This window comes from Protomyctophum parallelum, assembly GCF_964188405.1.
Source record: "Protomyctophum parallelum genome assembly, chromosome: 22".
NCBI lineage: Eukaryota > Metazoa > Chordata > Actinopteri > Myctophiformes > Myctophidae > Protomyctophum > Protomyctophum parallelum.
Window position 1 is genome coordinate 22,064,272 of NC_139714.1, and position 21,268 is coordinate 22,085,539.

Sequence of the window (21,268 nt, forward strand, 5' to 3'; positions counted from 1 at the left end):
CATATTTCCATACATTAACCACAATATATTTAAAAACAGCCTGTTTTTGACCAACCACTGTTCCCTGTGGTTCGTCCATTGGCAATCACAAGATTTGACGACCTAAAGTCAACATGGCTGACGTCTGTTCAGTGGTTTTCGCAAATCAGGGCAATAATGCAAAGACGGTCGACCAGGTATTCATAGAACCATTGGTGAGCAGTGTGCAGCAATGTCTATAATTATACCTCAATTAAAAAGGTACTGTAGCTGTGAAGCGTTCATGCATCAATCTCTCGCCGTTCTTTGGAAATTTGATATGCGATGAATGACTCTTTGGTGGTATCAACTCAACCCCTTCCCCCCCCAAAAGAAATCCCCATTGACAAAGGACAGATTTATTACTGCCTTAGTGCCTTTAATTTTTTAGAAACTTAAGGTTTCCCCCTGTTAATGCTGTTTTCAAATACCAACACACTTAGGAAGAGTCACTTGACCTTCTGCCTTTACAATGCATTGAGCAGAACCGTTTGCACATAATGGAGTAACCCACCACTGTGCGTGTACAGTCCTGGCAGTTTGTAAAGACACCGGTGTCATGCTCAATCGCGTTGTAACTTTTTTTATTAACAGACCTGTGCTTTCCATTAAGACTAAAACAATACTTACAATCTAGACTTGTGTTCTCAGTGGGTCTTTTCTTGTTGCATTTTTTTTTTAATCATCGGTCATTATATGTATTAGATATTGGAATAATGAAGCTGCAGAATAATGTGTGTTTGCATGCGTTTCAATTTGATTCACCTGGTCGACTCACACCACCACCCAACTAGGTTTCAGGGCTCTTCCCGAGCACTGCACGTGAGGGAACGGTGCGCCACCGTCCTGGTCCTCTTCCCCTTCCGAAGCCTCGTCTGTGTCCGTCTCTACTGTCAGCAGGACCTGGAGGTGACAGGAACACCACATGATGTTGTTGGTGGACAAAGAAAGAGACAAACACACACATGGGCCAAAGGGACACGGATGAATGCATGGACAGACATAAGCGATTGGCCACGCCGTGCGTATGACTTTTGCATTTCCATCACAAAGCTGTAAAGAAATATCCCCGTTCATTCCAAAGCTTGGAATACAATCTCCAGGCTGCGGTGACCCACGCACAATCCCAAAGGAGCAAAGATCCCATAACTGCGTAACATTAACATTTACAGCATTGTAAACCAAAATGTTGGATGAGATCGTCATCGTTCAAGAAGCAGAATGGAATCGCAAGCTGATGTATACTTCCAACAACTTCTATGCCGTTTCCAACCTATCATAATTTCCATGCCATTAGCTATACAACAAATCGGCCACAACAAGAGAAGGCTATGTACATTACACAGTTTTGACCAACAACTCCATCCGCGACCTCATCCTAATCAATGCCTCTCCTATCTCTCGCTCTCTCTCATGCTCTCGTGGCCTGCCTCCGCTCTGCTCTGCTTTCCATCACATCAGTGCATGGAAATGGATCCCAAATGTCACTTGTATTCCCGGGGATGAAGGGATGATTTGTGGCTGCCTGGCTGAGAGCCAGTGGGAGGTTGGGGAGGATCCACGGAGGGAGAAGAACAGCCCTCCCAATTCACATGCCAATCAGTCACAGGCACAGCCATTGACCCTGAAGTGTATGTGTGTGTATGTGCACGTGCACAAGGCGCCAAGACAAATCACTATTCAATTTGTCGTAACTCTACAGGGAGAGAGAAAGAAAGAGACAGAGAAAGACTTGACGCGCAGACTTCTGTGTAGGAGGCTATTATCCTGATTGTGTGCATCACAAGGACGAGTCTGTTAGAGTTTCACTATTTGAGATAAACCAACACTTGACCCAAGACAGTCAGGAGCCGTTCAGCAAAGTTTCATCATCGCGGAGAGCACTCCTACAATACCATTCGTTCTCGCCTTTCAAAGCACCACACAAATGCAAACTGACGTTTTTCCTCCAAAGATTTATCGCAAGGCCTGGCAGAATGATTCACGTTTGCCACAGTTGCAAGAGAACGGAAATGCTTTCCAAAGCACAGGGCAGTGAAAAAAGATGAGTGACAACATTTTACATGCCCTTCCAATAGGGAGCATAGAACTGGCACAAAAAGGAAGAAGACAAAATGAAGAATAAAGAAACAACAGCTACCACCACCAACTTATCTTAACACATTGTATGCTAGAGTTTTCTATTTGCTCAGGCTTGCTGGTGCTAAGCGATTAACATTGGACTTTTGAACTTTTTAGGGGCCCACAGCGAGGGGCCTCTTATAGCTAGAATCACATCGCATAAATAAAAAGTAGGCCAAACATGTCCACTTCAATTTAAAAAAAAATTATGATTCTACCATCTTCCATTCTGGAGATATTGACCTTTTTCTAAAACCTGCTTTTGAAGGCACGCTGCTCGCTTGAAAAAACAGCAGAGATATGGAAGGTTGAAGTTGACAGACATTGACAGACAGATATAAAAATGAACACAAATAATATCATATACATACTACACACTGAATGAAAGCCCTGAATGTCTACTTTTAGGAGGAAAACAAATACACATGGTCCCAAGTGAGCAGTGCAATGTTGCGCAACATTGCACTGCTCACTTCACAGGGGTGTGATTTTCATTATTATTACAGTAGAAGTATTTTTCTTATGAAAGCAGAGAGTCTTCTGTTTCATACGGTATATAGTATGTACATTTCGCTATAGGCCTTATTTTGTGAATAATAGTTCTTCTGGTCCATGCATTTTCTGAAATCCTCTCTGGTGGGCGCAAGCTGCATTCAATAGCCAATTACTGACAAACTATATTTGTATATATTTGTATATTTGTTTTCCTCCTAAAAGTAGACATTCAGGGCTTTCATTCAGTGTGTAGTATGTATATGATAATAATTTATTTGTTTATATCTGCCTGTCAATCTCTGTGACTTTAAACCTTTATAACTCGCTATGATAACTTCATGAGGAAATGCTCACTTCACAGGGGTGTGATTTTTATTATTATTACAGTATTAGTTTTTTTCTTATGAAAGCAGAGGGTCTTCTGTTTCATACGGTATATAATATGTACATGTCGCTATAGGCCTTATTTTGTGAATAATAGTTGGACCTGAACAACTGCATTCAATAGCCTGACAAACTGTACATGGGATCAATATTATGTATTTGTTTTCCTCCTAAAAGTAGACAATTAGGGCTTTCATTCAGTGTGTAGTATGTATATGACAATAATTTATTTATGTTTATTTTTATATCTGCCTTCAGAACGATAGTATAACGGTGAGATGCGTTACTGGATCGGTGAGTTTAGTGGTTGAGGTTGACATGTCTGGACATGTTTGAGGAAAGAAGCACAGGAGAGAGAGATGATCAAATAACTGGCTGCTTTGTTGGACAACGCTATCTTCACTTTGTTTGGGCAAAGAAGCAGAGATCAGCGATGGAAAAGAGTTTTATCCACGGCAGATAAGTAATGACGTATTATCGAGGGACCGCCATGATCAACTAACTGCCTGGGACCGAGGCTACGTTGTCACCAGCCAATGCAGCCATCGCTATCCGTTGTGTGATTGTAGCCTTTTTATTCATTATAATTGCAGTGATAAGACCTATATCACAGCCGGGCGTCTCTCTCGATACCGTGGATATAGCCTACACCCTACATCCACAATCACACAACGGATAGCGATGATGGCTGCATTGGCTGACGAAGACGTAGGCAGTAAGTTGATCATGGCGGTCCTTCGATAATACGTCATTACTTATCTGCCGTGGATATAAAGCTCTTTTCCATCGCTGATCGTGCTTCTTGCCCAAACAAACAAAGTGAAGACGCGATGGCGATACACACAACGGATAGCGATGGCTGGTGAAGACTGAAGACGTAGCCAGGCAGTTAGTTGATCATGGCGTGTGCCGTGTGCGTGTTGAAAACGTTATGAAATGGCGATCGTTGAAGATTATTCTTGGTTTATATACTGGCAGAGGGCAAATCGACACGACTGCGTTATATCTTTTTCCGAGAATGAGTGAGCGGTGCAAGGCGATCGCAAGGCGCAGTGGGGCCTGGGGGGGGGAACTCAAACTGCCAAAGCGATCAAGAGACTCCCCCCACAAAGCTTCCTCGGGAGAAACCATGTAGAAACAGGAGGGGAGGGGGAATCGAGTGTATTCACAGACACTAGAGTATGGGTAACTCCATTTTAGATGCCCTGACATCTGCGTTGGTCTATGCCGTTGCCGTGCAGACCCATACGTGTAATGGAGGCATTGGAGGAGGGAGCGTCTTCGCCACAGACAGACCTCTTTTCAGGAGGGAGGGGCTTTTTACTCCCGGATCACATATTGGAGCTTCCTGGAGACGAAAGCTGTTATTTTCTTCGGTGTCCTGGAGCATAGGACGTTGATGTACAGTAAGCAATAAGAAAACGTATAAAACGTATACATACGCTTCGCGCGTACGGCGTTCGATATTAATAAAGCGTATGGATACGTTTCCAGCATTTTTTGTGTTAACGGGAAGATAAATGGTGGAAGGCTGAAGCACAGCATAGAGGGACAAGTAGAATCCAGAGATGTGTCTGACTCAGTCTTTCTTGGTCAGATGTCAATTGGCTACATTAACCTTTGTGTGTGTGTGTGTGTGTGTGTGTGTGTGTGTGTGTGTGTGTGTGTGTGTGTGTGTGTGTGTGTGTGTGTGTGTGTGTGTGCGTGCACGACTGCACGCAACCCTGCAAAAAAAAGAAAAAAACAGGTGCAGCAGAGCATCCCCAGGGTGCTCATGTGTATATAATAACCATCAGCATCAGCACTCTCGCGTTCCTCACATTAAAGTGCTGTCTTTTCTTCAAGTAAAAACACACATATTAGACTTTCACAGCCTAGTCCCCATGGGAGATGCAGCGTTGTGAGGCTGTTCGGTGGGAGCGACCCCTCTTTTCTAACGGCTTTCATGACTTCAGCTTTCATGACTTCAGCTTTCATGACTTCAAAAGCGATCCCTTCTCTTCATAGCGCAGGCCAGCAGATGATGCAGTACTCTCTGAACTCTGCCTCATGGCTCCCGTCACTTTGCACATTATATCCACTACACCAGTGGTTCCCAAACTTTTTCATGTCAAGGACCCCCAAATTGACACCAATTAGCCCGCGGACCCCCATAAGAGAAGATTTTTACGGCTCTAGCAATGATTCTCAACCCGTTTAATTTCATTTTCAAGGACCCCCAGTTTGACCTGCATACTAGTCTACAGACCCCCATTGAATGGCATTTCTATCTCTGAGACCCCAATTTATATTGTAAAATCAACGTTAATTTAACTCTGAGGTTCCGTTTGTACACTACAAACTCTAACACACATTTGTACAACTCAACACACATTACCTGCACAAATGCATGATTCAAAGTAGGAACTCTAGAGCAGTGATTCTCACCCAGATGGTCCTGGGACCACCAGTGGTCCTTGAGGGGGTTCCAGGTGGTCCCCAGCTAAATTATATGGTATGAAATGGTAACCAAATGGACACTTATTAGATCTTTAACTCTTGAGTGTAAAATGAAATTTACACTGTGGTAGCATAGGAGGGATAGCGGGCAAACGTTGATCAAAATAAAAGTTGTTTCACAATAATTTAACTCTTGACATCAATACAGCATGGAATTGTATCCCGCGATATCAAAATATTTTTGGCGGGTCTGAGAGGCTACATTTCATCAAATGGTGCTCCGTGGCTCAACTGGCAAATAATAAATGATGAAACTTGATATGAAAAGGGTTGAAAAGCACTGCTCTAGACTACTGTAGAGTGTATTGGTCACAAGATCAACATATCGCCCCCAACAGCTCCTAAAGGGATAGTTCTGGGATTTTTGAACTTAAGTTGTATGAAATACTTGCCATTAATATAGTGGTTGCAACTGTATTAATTGATTGCCCGAGTCCCGTGGTGGGAGTTCTTCTCTGGTTTTGGTGAATATTAAGTAGTTCTGGTCATTTTGTGGGGGATACAGGCCAGGTGCCACGCATTAAAAGTAAATTAACTCACAAAACTAATGTAATTTGTACTGTTGACCTAATTCTAAAATATTAGCGCAACTTTCGTTCATTTTTGAGCCCTCTCTATCACACGGAACTACGTTTTTTGTGTCCATATCACTACGCCCAAAGAATAGTTCCATGTGATAGAGGGGTCAAGGTTGAATGAAAGTTGCGCTAATATTTTAGAAATAGGTCAACAATAATAATGGCACTATTATTGTGAATTAATTTACTTTTAATGCGTGGACCCAGTGCCCACACAAAATGACCGGAACTACTTAATATTGACCAAAACCAGAGCAGAACTCCCACCACGGGACTCAATTAATACAGTTGCAACCACTATATTAATGGCAAGTATTTCATACAACTTAAGTAAAATAAATCTGAACTATCCCTTTAACTTCATAGTCAGGTTCAGAGTCAGACCCCACTTTAGCTCTTCATTATTCCTTTTAGTGTGTTATTTACTCATTTCTATAAAACTTTTTCATGTCATGGACCCTCATTTGAAAAGATATGCCAGGGACCCCCATAAGAGAAGATTTTTACGGCTCTAGCAGTGATTCTCAACCCATTTAATTTCAAGGACCCCCAGTTTGACATGCATTAGTGTACGGACCCCCCATTTAATGGCATTTCTATTTCTGGGACCCCAATTTATATTGTAAAAAAACAAATTGAATTTGACTCTGAGAGTGTACAAAAGGTTTCAAACTATTATTTAGCTGGGGACCCCCTGGAACTCCCTCAAGGACCCCTGGGGGTCCCCGGACCCCACTTTGGGAACCACTGATCTAACACACTTGTCTAATGCCTTATTTCCACCGTCTCGTTTCAGGCTGGATGTGGCTAGCCATGGTATGTTAGGATTATATTTTTTCTAGCTTCCCCATGGCAAATAACCTGCCAGCCAAAGAACAGCAGGACGTGACAGTCACAAGTAAGCTTCGTACGAGGGGGGATATGCATGACTGACCAAAATCTAATTTGGTCAAAATCTAATCAGTTCCCCCCCGGAACGGAATTTTGTTATTCTCTTTACTAGCTGGAAGTGATCATTCTAATCATGAAAGGGCAACTGCACAAAAATAGTCACATCAGAATAGTCCTCCACAACCTGGACGCAGTGTTGATTTAGTCGACTAGAACTATGACGCAAATATGTTCCTCGACAGACAGATAGACAGATAGATAGATAGATAGATAGATAGATAGATAGATAGATAGATAGATAGATAGATAGATAGATAGATAGATAGATAGATAGATAGATAGATAGATAGATAGATAGATAGATAGATAGATAGATAGATAGATAGATAGATAGATAGATAGATAGATAGATAGATAGATAGATAGATAGATAGATAGATAGATAGATAGACAGACAGACAGACAGACAGATAGATAGATAGATAGATAGATAGATAGAGTGCAACAAAGCGCTAAATCAGGCATCAGGGCACCTCCAAAATACATGTTAGTCGACAAAATAAACTGTAGATTTTAGTCAACTAAAATCTTACGATATTGCCGACTAAAACTAGACCAACACTGAAAAAAAATCAGATGACTAAAAGTTGGATGGACGTGGATGTGACTGGTTCTTACCTGTGCTTCGTCGCTGTTGATCCAGGGCAGAGAGTCGCCCTTCTTCACGTCGCTGTCACAGCTGTCGTCCAGGTTCTTCATCGTCTTGTACTTCCTCATCATCAGACTGTCTATCACCCAGAACATGATGGACTGCATGGTGGCCGTCACAAAGACAAATAAACTGGTCAGGTAGCTAGGTTGATCATTCCTGCACGTTATAGTACTGTATGTGTGCGTGTGCGTGTGCGTGTGTGTGTGTGTGTGTGTGTGTGTGTGTACGATTTTGGAATAATTTGCCATTTGTGTTAAATTAATGTATCCTCTTTTATGCTTTATGCTCCAGAAGGACAATACAGCAAAAAGAGGATGGTAAAGGTTTGCTAGACGCTGGTAAAAAACAAACATAAACCCTCCTGGTGCTCACTGACTGCTGCTGTGTCCTAATCAGTTAAAATATACCAAGCTGTGCCCCCAAATTGCCCATCACCTTCAACATAAAAGCATTAGCTGTAAAACAAATCAACTGAAATACAATGGCTGTAAACAAACCAATTACGCAAACAAAACCAATAAATATATGCATTCAATAAATAGCAACATACTGAATAGCTCCCACAAAACATAATTGTACATTTGTACCTATTTAAGTTAAAACGTTGTTTTGTGTGCAGCAGAGTAGCAACAGCGACTGCACTGTCCTGCATACGTTTAAACGAATAGCAAACGACTCGCCCCTTTACCAACTCCCCCCGCGAAATGTTAGTAATTTAGTATTTCCCTCCCTCTCTGAAATCTGAAATTATCTTGTATACAGATTTATTTGATTGTATCTCTATACTCAGAGACGGTAACTGCTTAATTAAGTAAATGTAGGACCTTCTAGCAGTTAATTTCGTTTTATTATACACATTTAATATAATAATACCTTTTATATAATCACCAACATGAATTATGTTTGTTATTTACAGCTAGGTAGAGTAGTGGGGCGAGATGGAAAAGGGGCGACCATACCTCTTACCATGTAAACATCTCTAGGGTGGCCGCCCGGACAGAATTGTTTAAAGGTACCAGTCATGGGGCTCCATTTTCGCCTAATCTTTCTAAATACACTGTTTTGGGATTTAGCAGTGGGGAAGGGGTGTTCTCCCACTAAAGTTGGTATTTTGGTTACCTGTCTAGATCTCTAAAACACCTCCGTCACACGTTATATTATGCATAGGTGTGGTTAAACCAATTAATTAAACCAATCACCAGTCCACGTGCCATTGCCTTTAAGAGATCCCTTATCCGTTGCCCGTTATGCCCAGTGCTATATAGCTTCATAGCCTTACGGTCTATAGCCCATGGAAGAGTGTTGCGTTGCTGCCTTGAAGTCTCACTTGTGCTGCAACCCCCCACCCCCCGTGTAGGCCGTCTCTACGAAACAGTATCAAGCGAAAAGGAAAGGTCGGTCAATTGGATTAAATCAATTGGATTGGAATCGCGCACACCGCACAATGCCTGGCACAAGCCAAATAACGTCTTTGACTATACAATTATAAACACAATGGACACAAGGAAGTGGCACTGGCAGGCACTCACTTCTGCTGATTATAGGAAAATTACAAAGAGATGCGTATAGGAGAATACGGAGAGATGACGCAGCCTTACTCCAAGGACACGCAACGCGTGCCGCTCTACCAAACTAATTTGGCACGACTTACGGGTATAAGTTACGGGTGGTTTTAAACTCCACTATCGTCTTCTCAAATGTGTGTGACCAAAATAGCAATTTAGGGGAAAGCATGCCAACACGCCCATGACCACACCTCTAGGCGCATGCAAATACGTCGGCGCAAAAAAGATAGCGGGTGACACTTGACCAAAATACCATTAAGGGACAGAGCAAGTTCCTATATTCGTAATTTTCGGGCAGCGGCTGAATTGCAGGCCGCGTCTCGGGTAATGGTGCCGACGAAATTGGAGCCCCTAGTCTCTAGAGGAACTCACATTGACTATGAAGGGCACGATGAGCATGACAATGACCAGCTCCAGCTGAGGGTTGGCCATGTAGCTCAGCAACACCTCCTGCAACTGGAAAGACACATGGAAAATGTTATGTAACAAGTGACAAAAACACTTTCTTAAATATCTTTCTGCCTCTTAAATCACCCGGCGCCAATTGCGCCTTTTGGCGCATATTTTCATGTTTCTCCACGCCGATGACGCCTTTTCATGCCTTTTTAATATGAATTGATTGCGGTTAACAACTGTGTCTTGTACGCACTCATAACACCCCGGTTCGGGTGCAATGAAAAAACCCCGAAAGAAAACAGAAATTAAAATTCCGCTGGCTTATGCCGTTTATGGGCTGTCTATGGTTATATAGAAGTGATTCTTTGTACGTCTCTAATTGTTCTGATGAATTGAAAATGGTGGACCCTATTGTAAACAAGTTAATGTTTTATGGTGTCGTCCACAGTTAACTTAATTCCCGACAGGACCTACGATGAGAATGCTAACAGCCTAGCAATGTGCTGCCAAAAACAATAGCCCAATTTAATCTGGACATACAAAACACTAGTCTTTGATTCTTTGAAGCATAGCTGTTGCTATGGCAAGGGTTAATGGGAACCTAAATATATAAACAAATATGATATTGAAATGTCATGCAACAGCCATGTGAATACATTTACTTTGTCTCCATGTTTTCATTAAAATCAAAGGGTCAACACTCCTTTCTTCTCCTTTTTATCTTGGATTTGTTTGTCTGCTCTTGTCATGTGTGATGACTTGCATCTCTCGCTTTCAAACTAAAACCACTGACCACAGTAATAAAAGCAAAAATAAGAAAAACTTCCTATTCATCATATTCCTAACATGTATTCGATATTTTTGTTGTTACTGCGTTGAAATAAATAAAATATCTTTTATTTTTAAATACTGTGAGAATATAGAGCTGTTTAACATGCATTTTAACAAATACAATACATGAAAAGACCACTGAAAAGACAATGAAAAGACCACTAACTAGGCCCGGGCGGCTAGTGTAGCGGTCCCGTGCACCTAGGCTGCTAAGCCAGCCTGACGGCGTGTCGTGGGTTCGACTCCCGATCCTGACGACCTTTGCCCCATTTGTCACCTCCCCATGTCACCATACTGTACACTATCCAATAAAGGCATTTATTTTTAGACTTTAGAAAAGACCACTAACTATATGTGGTCCTTTAATAACTGAAATTGCCAAAAGATAAAAACCCTTTATAACTGAAACATGTGTATTGAGTGGTGCAGCATTCTTACATTGGACCAGCCAGGAACGAGCAGCACCAGGCTGATCACACCTTTCTCCAGCACCATGATGAGAAGGTAGATGCCACACTGGCCCAGCCACGCTGCGGCTTGAGGAGGGTCACCTGATGCAAAAGACAAAACACACACAACACAACAGACCACAACACGGTTGTCATATAGATACGAAAAGGATGGCCTGGAGGTCGGTTCTCCTAGGCCTAGTGTCATCCCAGGACACACGAGGGACGTGTCTGTCATAACCAGGGGGGCAGTCAGCCAGATATTTCGTGAAGCCTCATTTGAAATCGGTAGTTCATATAATGGCCTGTTGTGGCGCTGGACTGGACCCAAAAAGCCCCATAGCTCCATAGAGGCCCATGTATTTTGGCCCAACTTCACCTAGACTGTATTACCTTAATAAACATGGTCATGAATACTTTCTTCTTCCAGTCACTAGTTTAAAGTCTAATTTCTAATGTCATAATATTCTTTTTGGAAAATGATGGTCCCATTAATTAAAAATAATGACCATAAAGAAAAAAAAACATCGTGTATGTTCTGAGGGGCGTGGCTACCGTTACAGTCTATGATCGGGATTCCCCTCCCACTCGAGTCAAAATAAAAACCAACGGAGAAGAAGGGGGGAAGTCCTGCCTCGTTGTCTGGGCAGCCAATGGCCAGCTGGTCCAAAACGGAGCCAGCCAATGGCCAGCTGGTACCAAACGGATCTAGAAAGATGGCGTTTTACAGTGCAGGAATAACAGGCTTCATTTTACGTCCATGTTAGACCCGGCGAACGCTTTGTCCATATTTTTTACAGTCTATGGTCATAACACAGAAAAAAGGACAAAAAGGGGCGAACCCGGTGAAGAGTGATCACAGAAAGATGGGAAACGACATACAATGTCCTGTTATCTCTGAACTATTAATATTGTAGTAGCTAGCCACAGTAAGTCAAACAGTTTTACAGCAAAGACAAATAAAAAAAATCACATAGAAATCCAAATATCTCTTGGACACAGAAGCATTGTGTAAATAAATAAAATGTACGGACAATCCATCAAAACTTGAGCCACGATAATGAGCTGGTCATGAGAAAAATAAAAGGATATATAGGACGATAAACCGCACAGTATTGAAAACCATTTCAGGGATCAAGGAGAACCATCGGAAACCAATGAGAGCTGCAAGCACACAATCCCAACTCAGCGGTCATACCAGGGTGTTTTTCAGGCTGCAGCTGGAGTGACTGCTAAGTGCTTACTTGTGTCACAGCGGCCTCTGCTGGAAGTGCACTGTTCGTTTTCCAAGGAAAGAGAGGCTGCTGTAATAACAGCAGCAGACAGTGTGCAGGTGGCCACCTGTTCTTTGGCCAACATCCAGCTGTTCGTCAACAGGCTGCACTGAGCAGATGTGCCCTGAACACCCTCCCCCGACACACACACACACACACACACACACACACACACACACACACACACACACACACACACACACACACACACACACACACACACACACACACTCACCATACTCTCCAAAGGTGAGCAACGTCCACTGCTTGTATTCCACCACCTTGGACCCCACCATGACGCCCAGCCAGATGACCAGCATCCCCAGGGTGGCATCCAGCAGGAAGTTCATTAGGTACCTTGGGTAAAAAACATAAAAAATTAAAAAAAAAAAATTGGGTCAAAAACAAAACAAAGAAACACACACACACACAAAACGCCTTGTGTAATAATGTGACTAAATGGCCAATGAGTGACTTACAGTGAACACGGGTCCTCCTTGGTGAGAGTGGACAGGAAGACATTGGCAAAGTGGATGAACAAAGCACCGATAGCCTGCTTTGATGTATCAAAAAACCTGCGAGAAACACAAGTGAAATGTTTCAAAGCAGAACATAATGTGTGCAGAACATAATGTAATAGAATCAGTGTTGTTTTTGGCAGCAAATTTCTATTTTAGTCATAGTTTTTGGAATGAAAAATGACTTAGTTTTAGTCACATTTTAGTCACCCGGAATGTTTTAGTTTTAGTCGACTAAATATCATGAGATTTTAGTCAACAAAAATGTATTTTGGCGGGGCTTGATGCTGTCGTAATGGCTGATTTTACACTCATTTTACACTTACAAATAGCCAATCTACAAGCACACACAGGTTACAGCGCGGCGAGTTGTGAGCTTGTAAGATCGGCTATTTTCAGCATACAACCAAGTGTAAAATGACTTGTGTCTTACTTATACTGGATCTCTTGTTCACTAGTCCCTTCCTAACATTTTAGTCTAGTTTTTGAGTGGTGTAACCACTCCCTTACGGAGCTATGTGTGTGGGTGGCTGGGTGGGTGGCTGATTGGGTCTGAGCACGAAAACAGCATAGGTCTGGAACTTCCGGGGACCCCCTGGGGACCCCCACACGGAGTTGCACCACTCACTTCACACGGGTGTGATTTCTTATTTGTTGACGAAATATTGTCAATATATTTTAAAAAGGTAGTCGACGAACATTTTTCGTCATTGTATCAGTCGACGAAATCAACACTGAATAGAATAGAATAGAATAGAATAGAACATTACCAGATCCGCCATGGTCGTCTGATACGTGCAGGCTCTCTAAACCTTTTCACTGAAAAAGAAAAAAGAAAAAATCAATAATTTGTGCAAGAATAATGCTAGCCTTGGAAATAAAATGCTATACAGTGTCTTTGCATTGACTTATCTCTCTTTCAGCTCCAGGATAGAGGAAAGCCTAGACAGGATATTGCCCTTGTTTTACACTACCAATGCCCGCACCCCACCCACCCCTGTTCTATCCTACCCCCCCCCCCCCACACACACACACACACACACACACCACCACCACCACCACGACAACACTCCTCGCTCAGCAGGCTCCTGCTGGAGACTCGGAGAGAACTGGTTCACAGACACCCACTGTTACTCTCTCCCACAAGGTCACAAAGTGTGACATGCCATGTGGTAAAACATGATCTTACACATATACACTCACTTGCTCGCGCGCACGATTTGTATGGTGGTGGAATGAAAGGGGGGGGGGCTGCTACACAAGAATGGAATGGGGGGAATTCTGTAGCATTTTGCAATCTCTGCTATGAGGCTGTTTGCTATAGCAAAACCTATTTTCTAAGAAATAAGAAAAAAAGCTTGCATTTAAGAATAACCGAATAAGGGAAAGCTGCAGCAAATCTGCACACAAATCCAATGTCTATCAGCATAAAAAGGGAAGACAAGGATTACGGCAAGTCAATGGAAGGAAATTACCAAAAATAGCTTTAAGGAAGAGCAGTCTAAACAAAGACTGTGGGGGTAGGAGGGGGGGGTGTATTGTACTAGCCTGGCTAAAACAAGACGTGAATAATAATTGCCTGCACGACAGTGTGATATTAGTCTGGCTAATTAGCCAGGCTAGTATTGTACTGTACAGCCAGGCAAGGATCTGAGTCTCTGCATACCACCACGATGTACTCGGCTGAGAGATCTTCTAACGTTCGTTCGGCCGGTCATAAATAATGTGGTGTAACTATTAACAGATCCATGCACTGTGGCCAAGGAAGACAAGTTCGCATACATAACCTGCATGCATCCAGAGGCAGGGAGAAAATCGAGCAGTGGATGTCAACCCTTTTCATATCACGGTCCATTATTTATTTAGCATTTGAGCCACGGACCACGCCATTTTGATGAGATTTAGTATCTCAAACCCAAAACGAAAGAATATAATGTGGAGATGATCTTATCTCAACAACTATATTATAGTTGTTGAGATAAGATCTTCTCCACAATTCCATGCTGTATTGATGTGGCGCCATATAGGAGAGATTACAGGCAAATGTTGATCAAAATAACAATTATTAATATTATTCTACATACTCCTACTACTACATACTGTAAAATAAATAATGCAGATTTAACAATAACATAATTCTAGAGTAGGGTCAATTTGGTTTCATTTTACATTCTCAAGAGTTAAAAATATCTATATGGTTCCATTAACCAACTCTCCATCATTTAACCCATTTTGGTGTTTTAAACATTATGTTATAATTTAGCTATTGAAAAATAGCAGATCTACAAGCTCATAGCGCGCCACCGAGTGGCGCGCTATGAAATTGTAGGTCTGCTATTTTTGAAAAATCGTGAAAATGCGGAACAATTCTTTGAATATAGGTATATATTGTTTCAGAGCGATTTTTCTTTTTCCGACATCAGGCCTAAATGGGTTAACTGAAGGACCACTGGTGGCAGCCGCGTCAACTCCGGGGGTGCAGAAGCGCAGCTGCACCCACTGGCATTCTGTTTTAATAGCAGAATATGCACCCACTGTATAGTGACTGTCCTGAATGAAAATGTCACGTAGTCACATACCAGCTTGTGCAGCGTCGGGCGCGGGCCAGAGAGGTGTTGGGCCGCCGCCCATGGGCATTCAAATGCTAATAAGGTGGCTTTTGTTCTGCTGCCAGGTAGAGAGTATAAATGTCCATACATTACAGTACACGATTCATTTCCAAATCCATTTGACTACGAAACTACGATGATGAAGCCACCTCCTGCCAAGAAGAGAGTCCAGTCCATCCTACAATTCGGCGCCGCTGCTGCCGCCTCAAAGACCCGGCTGTACCAAATGCCACCCTACAATCTTGTAGATCGGGGGGGGGGGGGGGGGGGGGGGGGAGGGCGGGGGTGGCACCCACCGCCGTTATAGGAACGTGACGCGGCTGACTGGTGGTCCCTGGATTTATTTATTTTTCCCGACATCAGGCCTAAATGGGTTAACTGAAGGACCACTGGTGGTCCCTGGACCAGTGGTTGAGAACCACTGGGAGAAAGAGGGATAGAAAAGGGTAGAGAAGATAAGAGAGCAAAAGAGAGAGAGAGAGAGAGAGAGAGAGAGAGAATGCTGAAAATTGATTGGTCTACAAATAAGTAACTGAGTGGGGGTCATAGCTCACTGATCCAGCTCACTCTTACTTACAGTCTGCCCTTATCCTAAAATACTGCACTGCTATTTGGCAATGACTAGGCTGAACTCTGGAAGCAATGATTAGCTGATGAAAATCACAACGGCTGCACACTGGCCTTTCACAAATGGCCTTTCACACTTAACTCACTCTCACAGCACAACATTGATCGCGTCCTGTGCCAACTTACTCATGTGACTCCATATAATGACACAGGGAGATGCTGCGTGCCACCACAGTAGAGTCATACGCATTCGTCAATGATGACTGAACGTCCACCAGGGAACAAAACCAACAAGATTATAGTCCGGCAGCCAAGGTGGACGGGTGGGAAATTTGGTATATAGTCTTTTTTATTGGTCTAAAATATTGTCTATACAAACATAATCGTAACAAAATAGGTACCGGTATCTGTCATCTGTATACAGCTTTTGTCCCCACAAAATGCCTGCTACAAATATTAAATGCCATTGACAAATGAAGGGAAGATGTACGTCATCTTGTCCCCACACGTCTCATATTTGCCATCGACAATGAAAGGAGAAATTAGGTCAAATGTCCGCCAAATATGACGTAGATTTGTGGCAACAGGCATTCTGATTGGCCAGTATGTGATGATGCATGGTGATGTACGATGATAAGAGTGCCCCTCACTTCACACGGGTGTGATTTTTTTCTTCATTGAGCGAATGAATACTCCCTTCACGCACAGGTCTTCTTCAGAGACTGTATTGCAGTCGCTGTACCGCACAAAGAGAGCTGAGCCAGAAGGCAAAGCCCTCTGTCTTCCGAGCAATCTTCGTTCCTATATACTCTCACATATGGTCATGATGTGTGGGTCATGACCGAAAGAATAACGTCGCGAATACAAGTGGCTGAAATTTGTTTTCTTCAACTGGTGGCTGGCATCTCCCTTTGAGATATGGGTGAAAGTTCAGTCACACGAGGGAGACTCGGAGTAGAGTCGCTGCTTCTTTGCCTGGAAAGGAGTCAGCTTAGGTGGTTCGGGCATCTGGTTAAGATGCCTCTCGGGTGTCTCCCTAGGGAGGTCCTTGAGGCACGTCACACTGGGAGGAGACCTCGGGGCAGACCAAGGCATATAGTTGGAGGATATACATCGACTTACTGGCCTTGGAACGTCTCGGGATCTTCAAGGAGGAAGTCGCTAATGTTGCTCTGGAGAGGGAAGTCTGGAGCACTCTGGTGGAGCTGTTGCCCCCGCGACCCGACTACGGATAAGCGGTTGAAGATGGATGGATGGATGGACGGACAGGCCAATCACAGCTGGTTCTTGCACAAGCCGTGTAGGGTTTTGAATGACGCCTCAAGGACACCCAATGAATATGTATTTGGTCGCAGACCCCCATCTGACAATATTTTGTGCCAGCAGGCACCCCCATAGATTTGTATTGTTAAAATGTTTCCTAAATTAAAATGATCCTGGTGAAAATGGAAATGGTTGAACATCACTGTTAGAGCCGTAAAAACCTTCTCTTTTGGGGGTCCGTGGCATTTATTTTCTAATGGGGGTCGGCGGGCTAATGAGTGTACATTTTGGGGTCGGAGTCTTTGACATGAAAAAGTTTGGGAAAGTTTTGGGACCAGTGGGGTCTACAGTACAGGCTAGGTACCGTATTTTCATATTTTCTAATATGGCCCCCACCGTCCTTTGCCAAAAGATTTGACATTGACACCCCTCCCATTGGGCCCATTGTGTTGAGCTGAGCTGTGATGATAAACAAGCCACAATAGGCTGGTGTGCTGCTGCAACAGCATACTATAGGAGGCCTCCTCCTATATAGTAGGCCTATGCTGGAACAAACGTCAACAAACCGCCACGTGGACTTTTTAGATTCCATTTCCGTTGCTAATATCTGCTACTTTAGAACACCACTCAATATCAATAACAGCTGCTGAATACGCTAAGATAAATAACATAGCAAACATAAATTTGTCAGGATATACACTGTAGGCCAGTGGTTCCCAAAATGGAGTCCGGGGACCCTCCTTCGTCCTTGAGGGAGTTCCAGGGGGTCCCCAGCTAAATTATAGTTATAGGAACCAAATGGACCCTTAATGGGTCCTTTATGAGTTAAATTAACATTTATTTTGCAATAGGGTCCCAGCGATAGAAATGCCATTGAATGGGGGTCCGTAGACTAATTCACTGGGGGTCCGGGTTGAGAATCACTGCTATAGAGTCGATAACTTATATCTTCAAGTTGAACAGACAGTCGTCGGCTTGAGTCAGGCTGTTTTGTCGGCAAGCGACACGGTGCGACCGAATGCAAATCAAGGCAAAAATAATAATCTTTGATTGATTGATTGATTGATTGATTTATTGATTGAAGTAGGCTATTTATTAACAGTTTGCAGAATTACAGTAGCCTTGTAGCTTACATTTGAAGCACAACTCAATACAAAAACTGTTAACTGTGAGTGGACGACACCATAAAAAGCATTACATTTGTTTACAATAGAGTATAGGGCCCACCGTTTTCAATTAATCAAAACATTTAGAGACGTAGCATAGCCTACTACCCCGTCCCCTACCCATCAATATGTAATGTTACTCACGCATCAACGTGCTGAACGCGACGATGGCCAGCAGCCCCTGGACCAGGACCCCGAACCTGTCCGTCAGCGCTCCGTTGTCACAGCCGTGCGGGACAGGGCTCGCCTTGGCTATGATGTCGGACATGTTCGTCACTTCAGCAACAGCTGCGTTGTCTTCTAATCTCTTGACCAGAAAGACCCCGTCGTCGTAGCCGTACATGTCCGTTATCGTCGTGGTGACAGACAGACGTGTTTAAAAACAAGTAGGCCTACGTGGCAGTGTTGTGAGACAAAGAACGGGAGAATTAAGTGGAGGAGTCCACACAGTCCACACTTCCTCGGCTCTGGCTTTAAAGGATTTCGCCTTTCTTTGCTTCATAAACTAAAACTGGGTGAAATGATGCCACTCTGGTCGAAAGCAACAACAAAAAACTCCGCGTCTTCTTCTCTCGACTCTCGGTGATCATCATCAAAGTCGCTGCCATGAATTGATGTTGGAAAAGTGAGTGAATCGCGGGGTCATGATCATCATCTCATCTCCTCCGACCGTCTAGTAGTCTCACTTCCATGTTTTTGACAACAACGAAAACAAAGCGATCATGCGGGACTCTGACGTGACGTCATGCGTCCTCCTAGCGTTGAATTCCTTCGATCTGCACCTGACTGACTGACTGACTGACTGACTCATGCATAGACAGTGCATACAGTCAGTCAACTGCACTGGTGGGACTGTGAACTGAACACACATGTGGTTCCCAAACTTTTTCATGACAAGGACCCCCCCAAATTGACACCCCCATTTGAAAAGATAATATGACAGGGACAGAGAAGATTTTTACGGCTCTATAGCAGTGATTCTCAACCTGTTTAATTTCAAGGACCCCCAGTTTGACATGCATGTCTACGGACCCCCATCTAATGGCATTTATCTCTGGGACCCCCAATTTTAGCTCTACAGTCTACATGCTTCTGGCTGTTTATAGGATAATAATAGGCCTATATAGCCTATCTATATAGTAACAAATTCTAATAGGCTAATCAAATGATTATGCCACCAAAAGGTGAGGTTTAAACTGCATGATGCGAACAGGATCAGGATATAGTGGAATTGCCTTTCCCAAACCATTTAAATATTATCATCATGTGATTTTGTTTTTAAATTATAGACTCATTTAAAATAGGCTATCTTGGGGATGTGCAGTCAGTGAGTCATATATCTGAAAAATGCCCAGCAGTGTTGACTGTCACCATATAGTCACGAATCTATTCCCATGCATATAGGCTATGCTTTCAGATTTTTTTGGAGGGTGCATGTGTGATGATTGTGATCCCTTTTCATCTGGTGCCAGCCAGTGCAGATATAGCCAAAACGAAATCGTCTCCTCTGCTATAGGTTGATGCTGCGGACTGCAGACAGAGCGGGGCGCGTGGCAGGACCATGCATGCACGAGTCACACGTGCACGGGGAGGGGGGAATAATCCCTTCTCCCGCGCGCTTGGTAAAGCCTTTGGCAGATTAATGGACCTCCTCGTCAACCATCTGTTACATCAGAAGTAGCCTCTAGCCTATACCCCCCTGGCATTCATTGGTGCCCTGCCCTGGACAGAGGGGCGGGGGGCGCAGTGAATGCGGGCCCTGGCCTGGCTGGGGATAGTACCAACCGTTGATGATATACATATAGCCATGGCGGGCATGCAGGAGTCGGGACTCGAGTCGGGACTAATCACTAATCATATGAGATCAAGTTGGAATTAAATCCTTAGTTCGTCCTTGAGATGATGATGATGTTATGCTCTGAAATGTTTTTTAATTTTTATAATTACATTAAATTTAAAGTCACTGCAGGAAACACATGTCATGCATCATGCATGGCCTATGAGAGAGACAGTCACAGACGAGACGCGACACTTTAGTAAATGTGTGCAATTCATGCAGATGAGCTGCTGTGTATACTATATAGCCTATATAATATAGTGCAGTGGTTTCCAAACTTCATGTCAAGGACCCCCAAATTGACACTAATTAGCCCGCGGACCCGCATTTGAAAATGTATGGCAAGGACCCCCATAAGAGAAGATGATTACGGCTCTGTCAGTGATTCTTAACCATTTTAATTTCAAGGGCCACCGGTTTGACCTGAATTAGTCATTAACGGACCCCCATTTAATGGCATTTCAATATCTGGGACCCCCAATTGATATTGTAAAATCAATGTTAATTTAACCTATATAGGGTCGATTTGGTTCCAAACTATCATTTAGCTATGTGGACTCCCTGGAACTCCCTCAAGGACCCCTATAGGGTCCCCGGACCACACTTTGGGAACCACCGACCTACTGGGATTGTCAAAATACACCAAACTAAACCAATATTTATATACCATATTTATAGCTAAAGTGTTACTGCATGGCTTTACTGTAGCTGCGTGAGTGCATGGAGCCCTGCCCTCCCACCACTAGAGGATAGTGTTGACTGTCATAAGAGATGGCTTTTATTAGTATCATTTTTAAATCTATATCGATCAACTGCTGTGAAGGAAGAATGGTCATTGATTAGGCCTACCCTGCAAACTGGAAAAAACAGCCTACATATGGAGCATCGAAAAGTAACTCATCACACAATGGATTTGATTTGGCCCAAAACGGATAAAACGGATTGACAAAAACTGATTGAAAAGTATATCTTCTTTCATCCTAGCCAATTAACATATCTCACCCTATATATAACCAGAACCTTACCGCCGGAGCCTGAGCGGTAGGTGAACCACTCAACAACTTTTTCCAGTTGCTGGATAAAAGTTATCGATTA

The 21,268-nt window shown here is 43.2% G+C and overlaps 1 protein-coding gene across 2 annotated transcripts; it reads right to left on the reverse strand.

Moving 5' to 3' along the window:
• Positions 1–336: 336 nt before the first annotated feature.
• tmem110l (transmembrane protein 110, like) lies at positions 337–19,102 on the reverse strand. Of its 2 annotated transcripts, none has more exons than XM_083757612.1 (8): positions 18,481–19,102; positions 13,502–13,550; positions 12,693–12,788; positions 12,449–12,570; positions 10,929–11,041; positions 9,636–9,719; positions 7,665–7,796; positions 337–921 (listed from the first exon to the last, which is right to left on the reverse strand). In XM_083757612.1, exons 1-8 carry the CDS (start codon positions 18,677–18,679, stop codon positions 793–795), a joined length of 924 nt encoding a protein of 307 aa, XP_083613738.1. In that variant the 5' UTR covers positions 18,680–19,102; the 3' UTR covers positions 337–792. The 2 variants fall into 2 exon arrangements, with proteins under 2 accessions (XP_083613738.1, XP_083613739.1); XM_083757613.1 differs by having other exon boundaries at positions 338–905; positions 7,655–7,796.
• Positions 19,103–21,268: the final 2,166 nt, after the last annotated feature.

What these genes read in the sequence shown, in the direction of transcription:
- tmem110l (XM_083757612.1), bottom strand. Translation starts at nt 18,679, where the DNA reads ATGTACGGCTACGACGACGGGGTCTTTCTGGTCAAGAGATTAGAAGAC. An exon ending in CGCGTTCAGCACGTTGATGC is followed by an intron (nt 13,551 to 18,480) that starts GTGAGTAACATT and finishes TTTCTTTTTCAG; the next exon opens with TGAAAAGGTTTAGAGAGCCT. An exon ending in GCTCACCTTTGGAGAGTATG is followed by an intron (nt 11,042 to 12,448) that starts GTGAGTGTGTGT and finishes CTTTTGCATCAG; the next exon opens with GTGACCCTCCTCAAGCCGCA.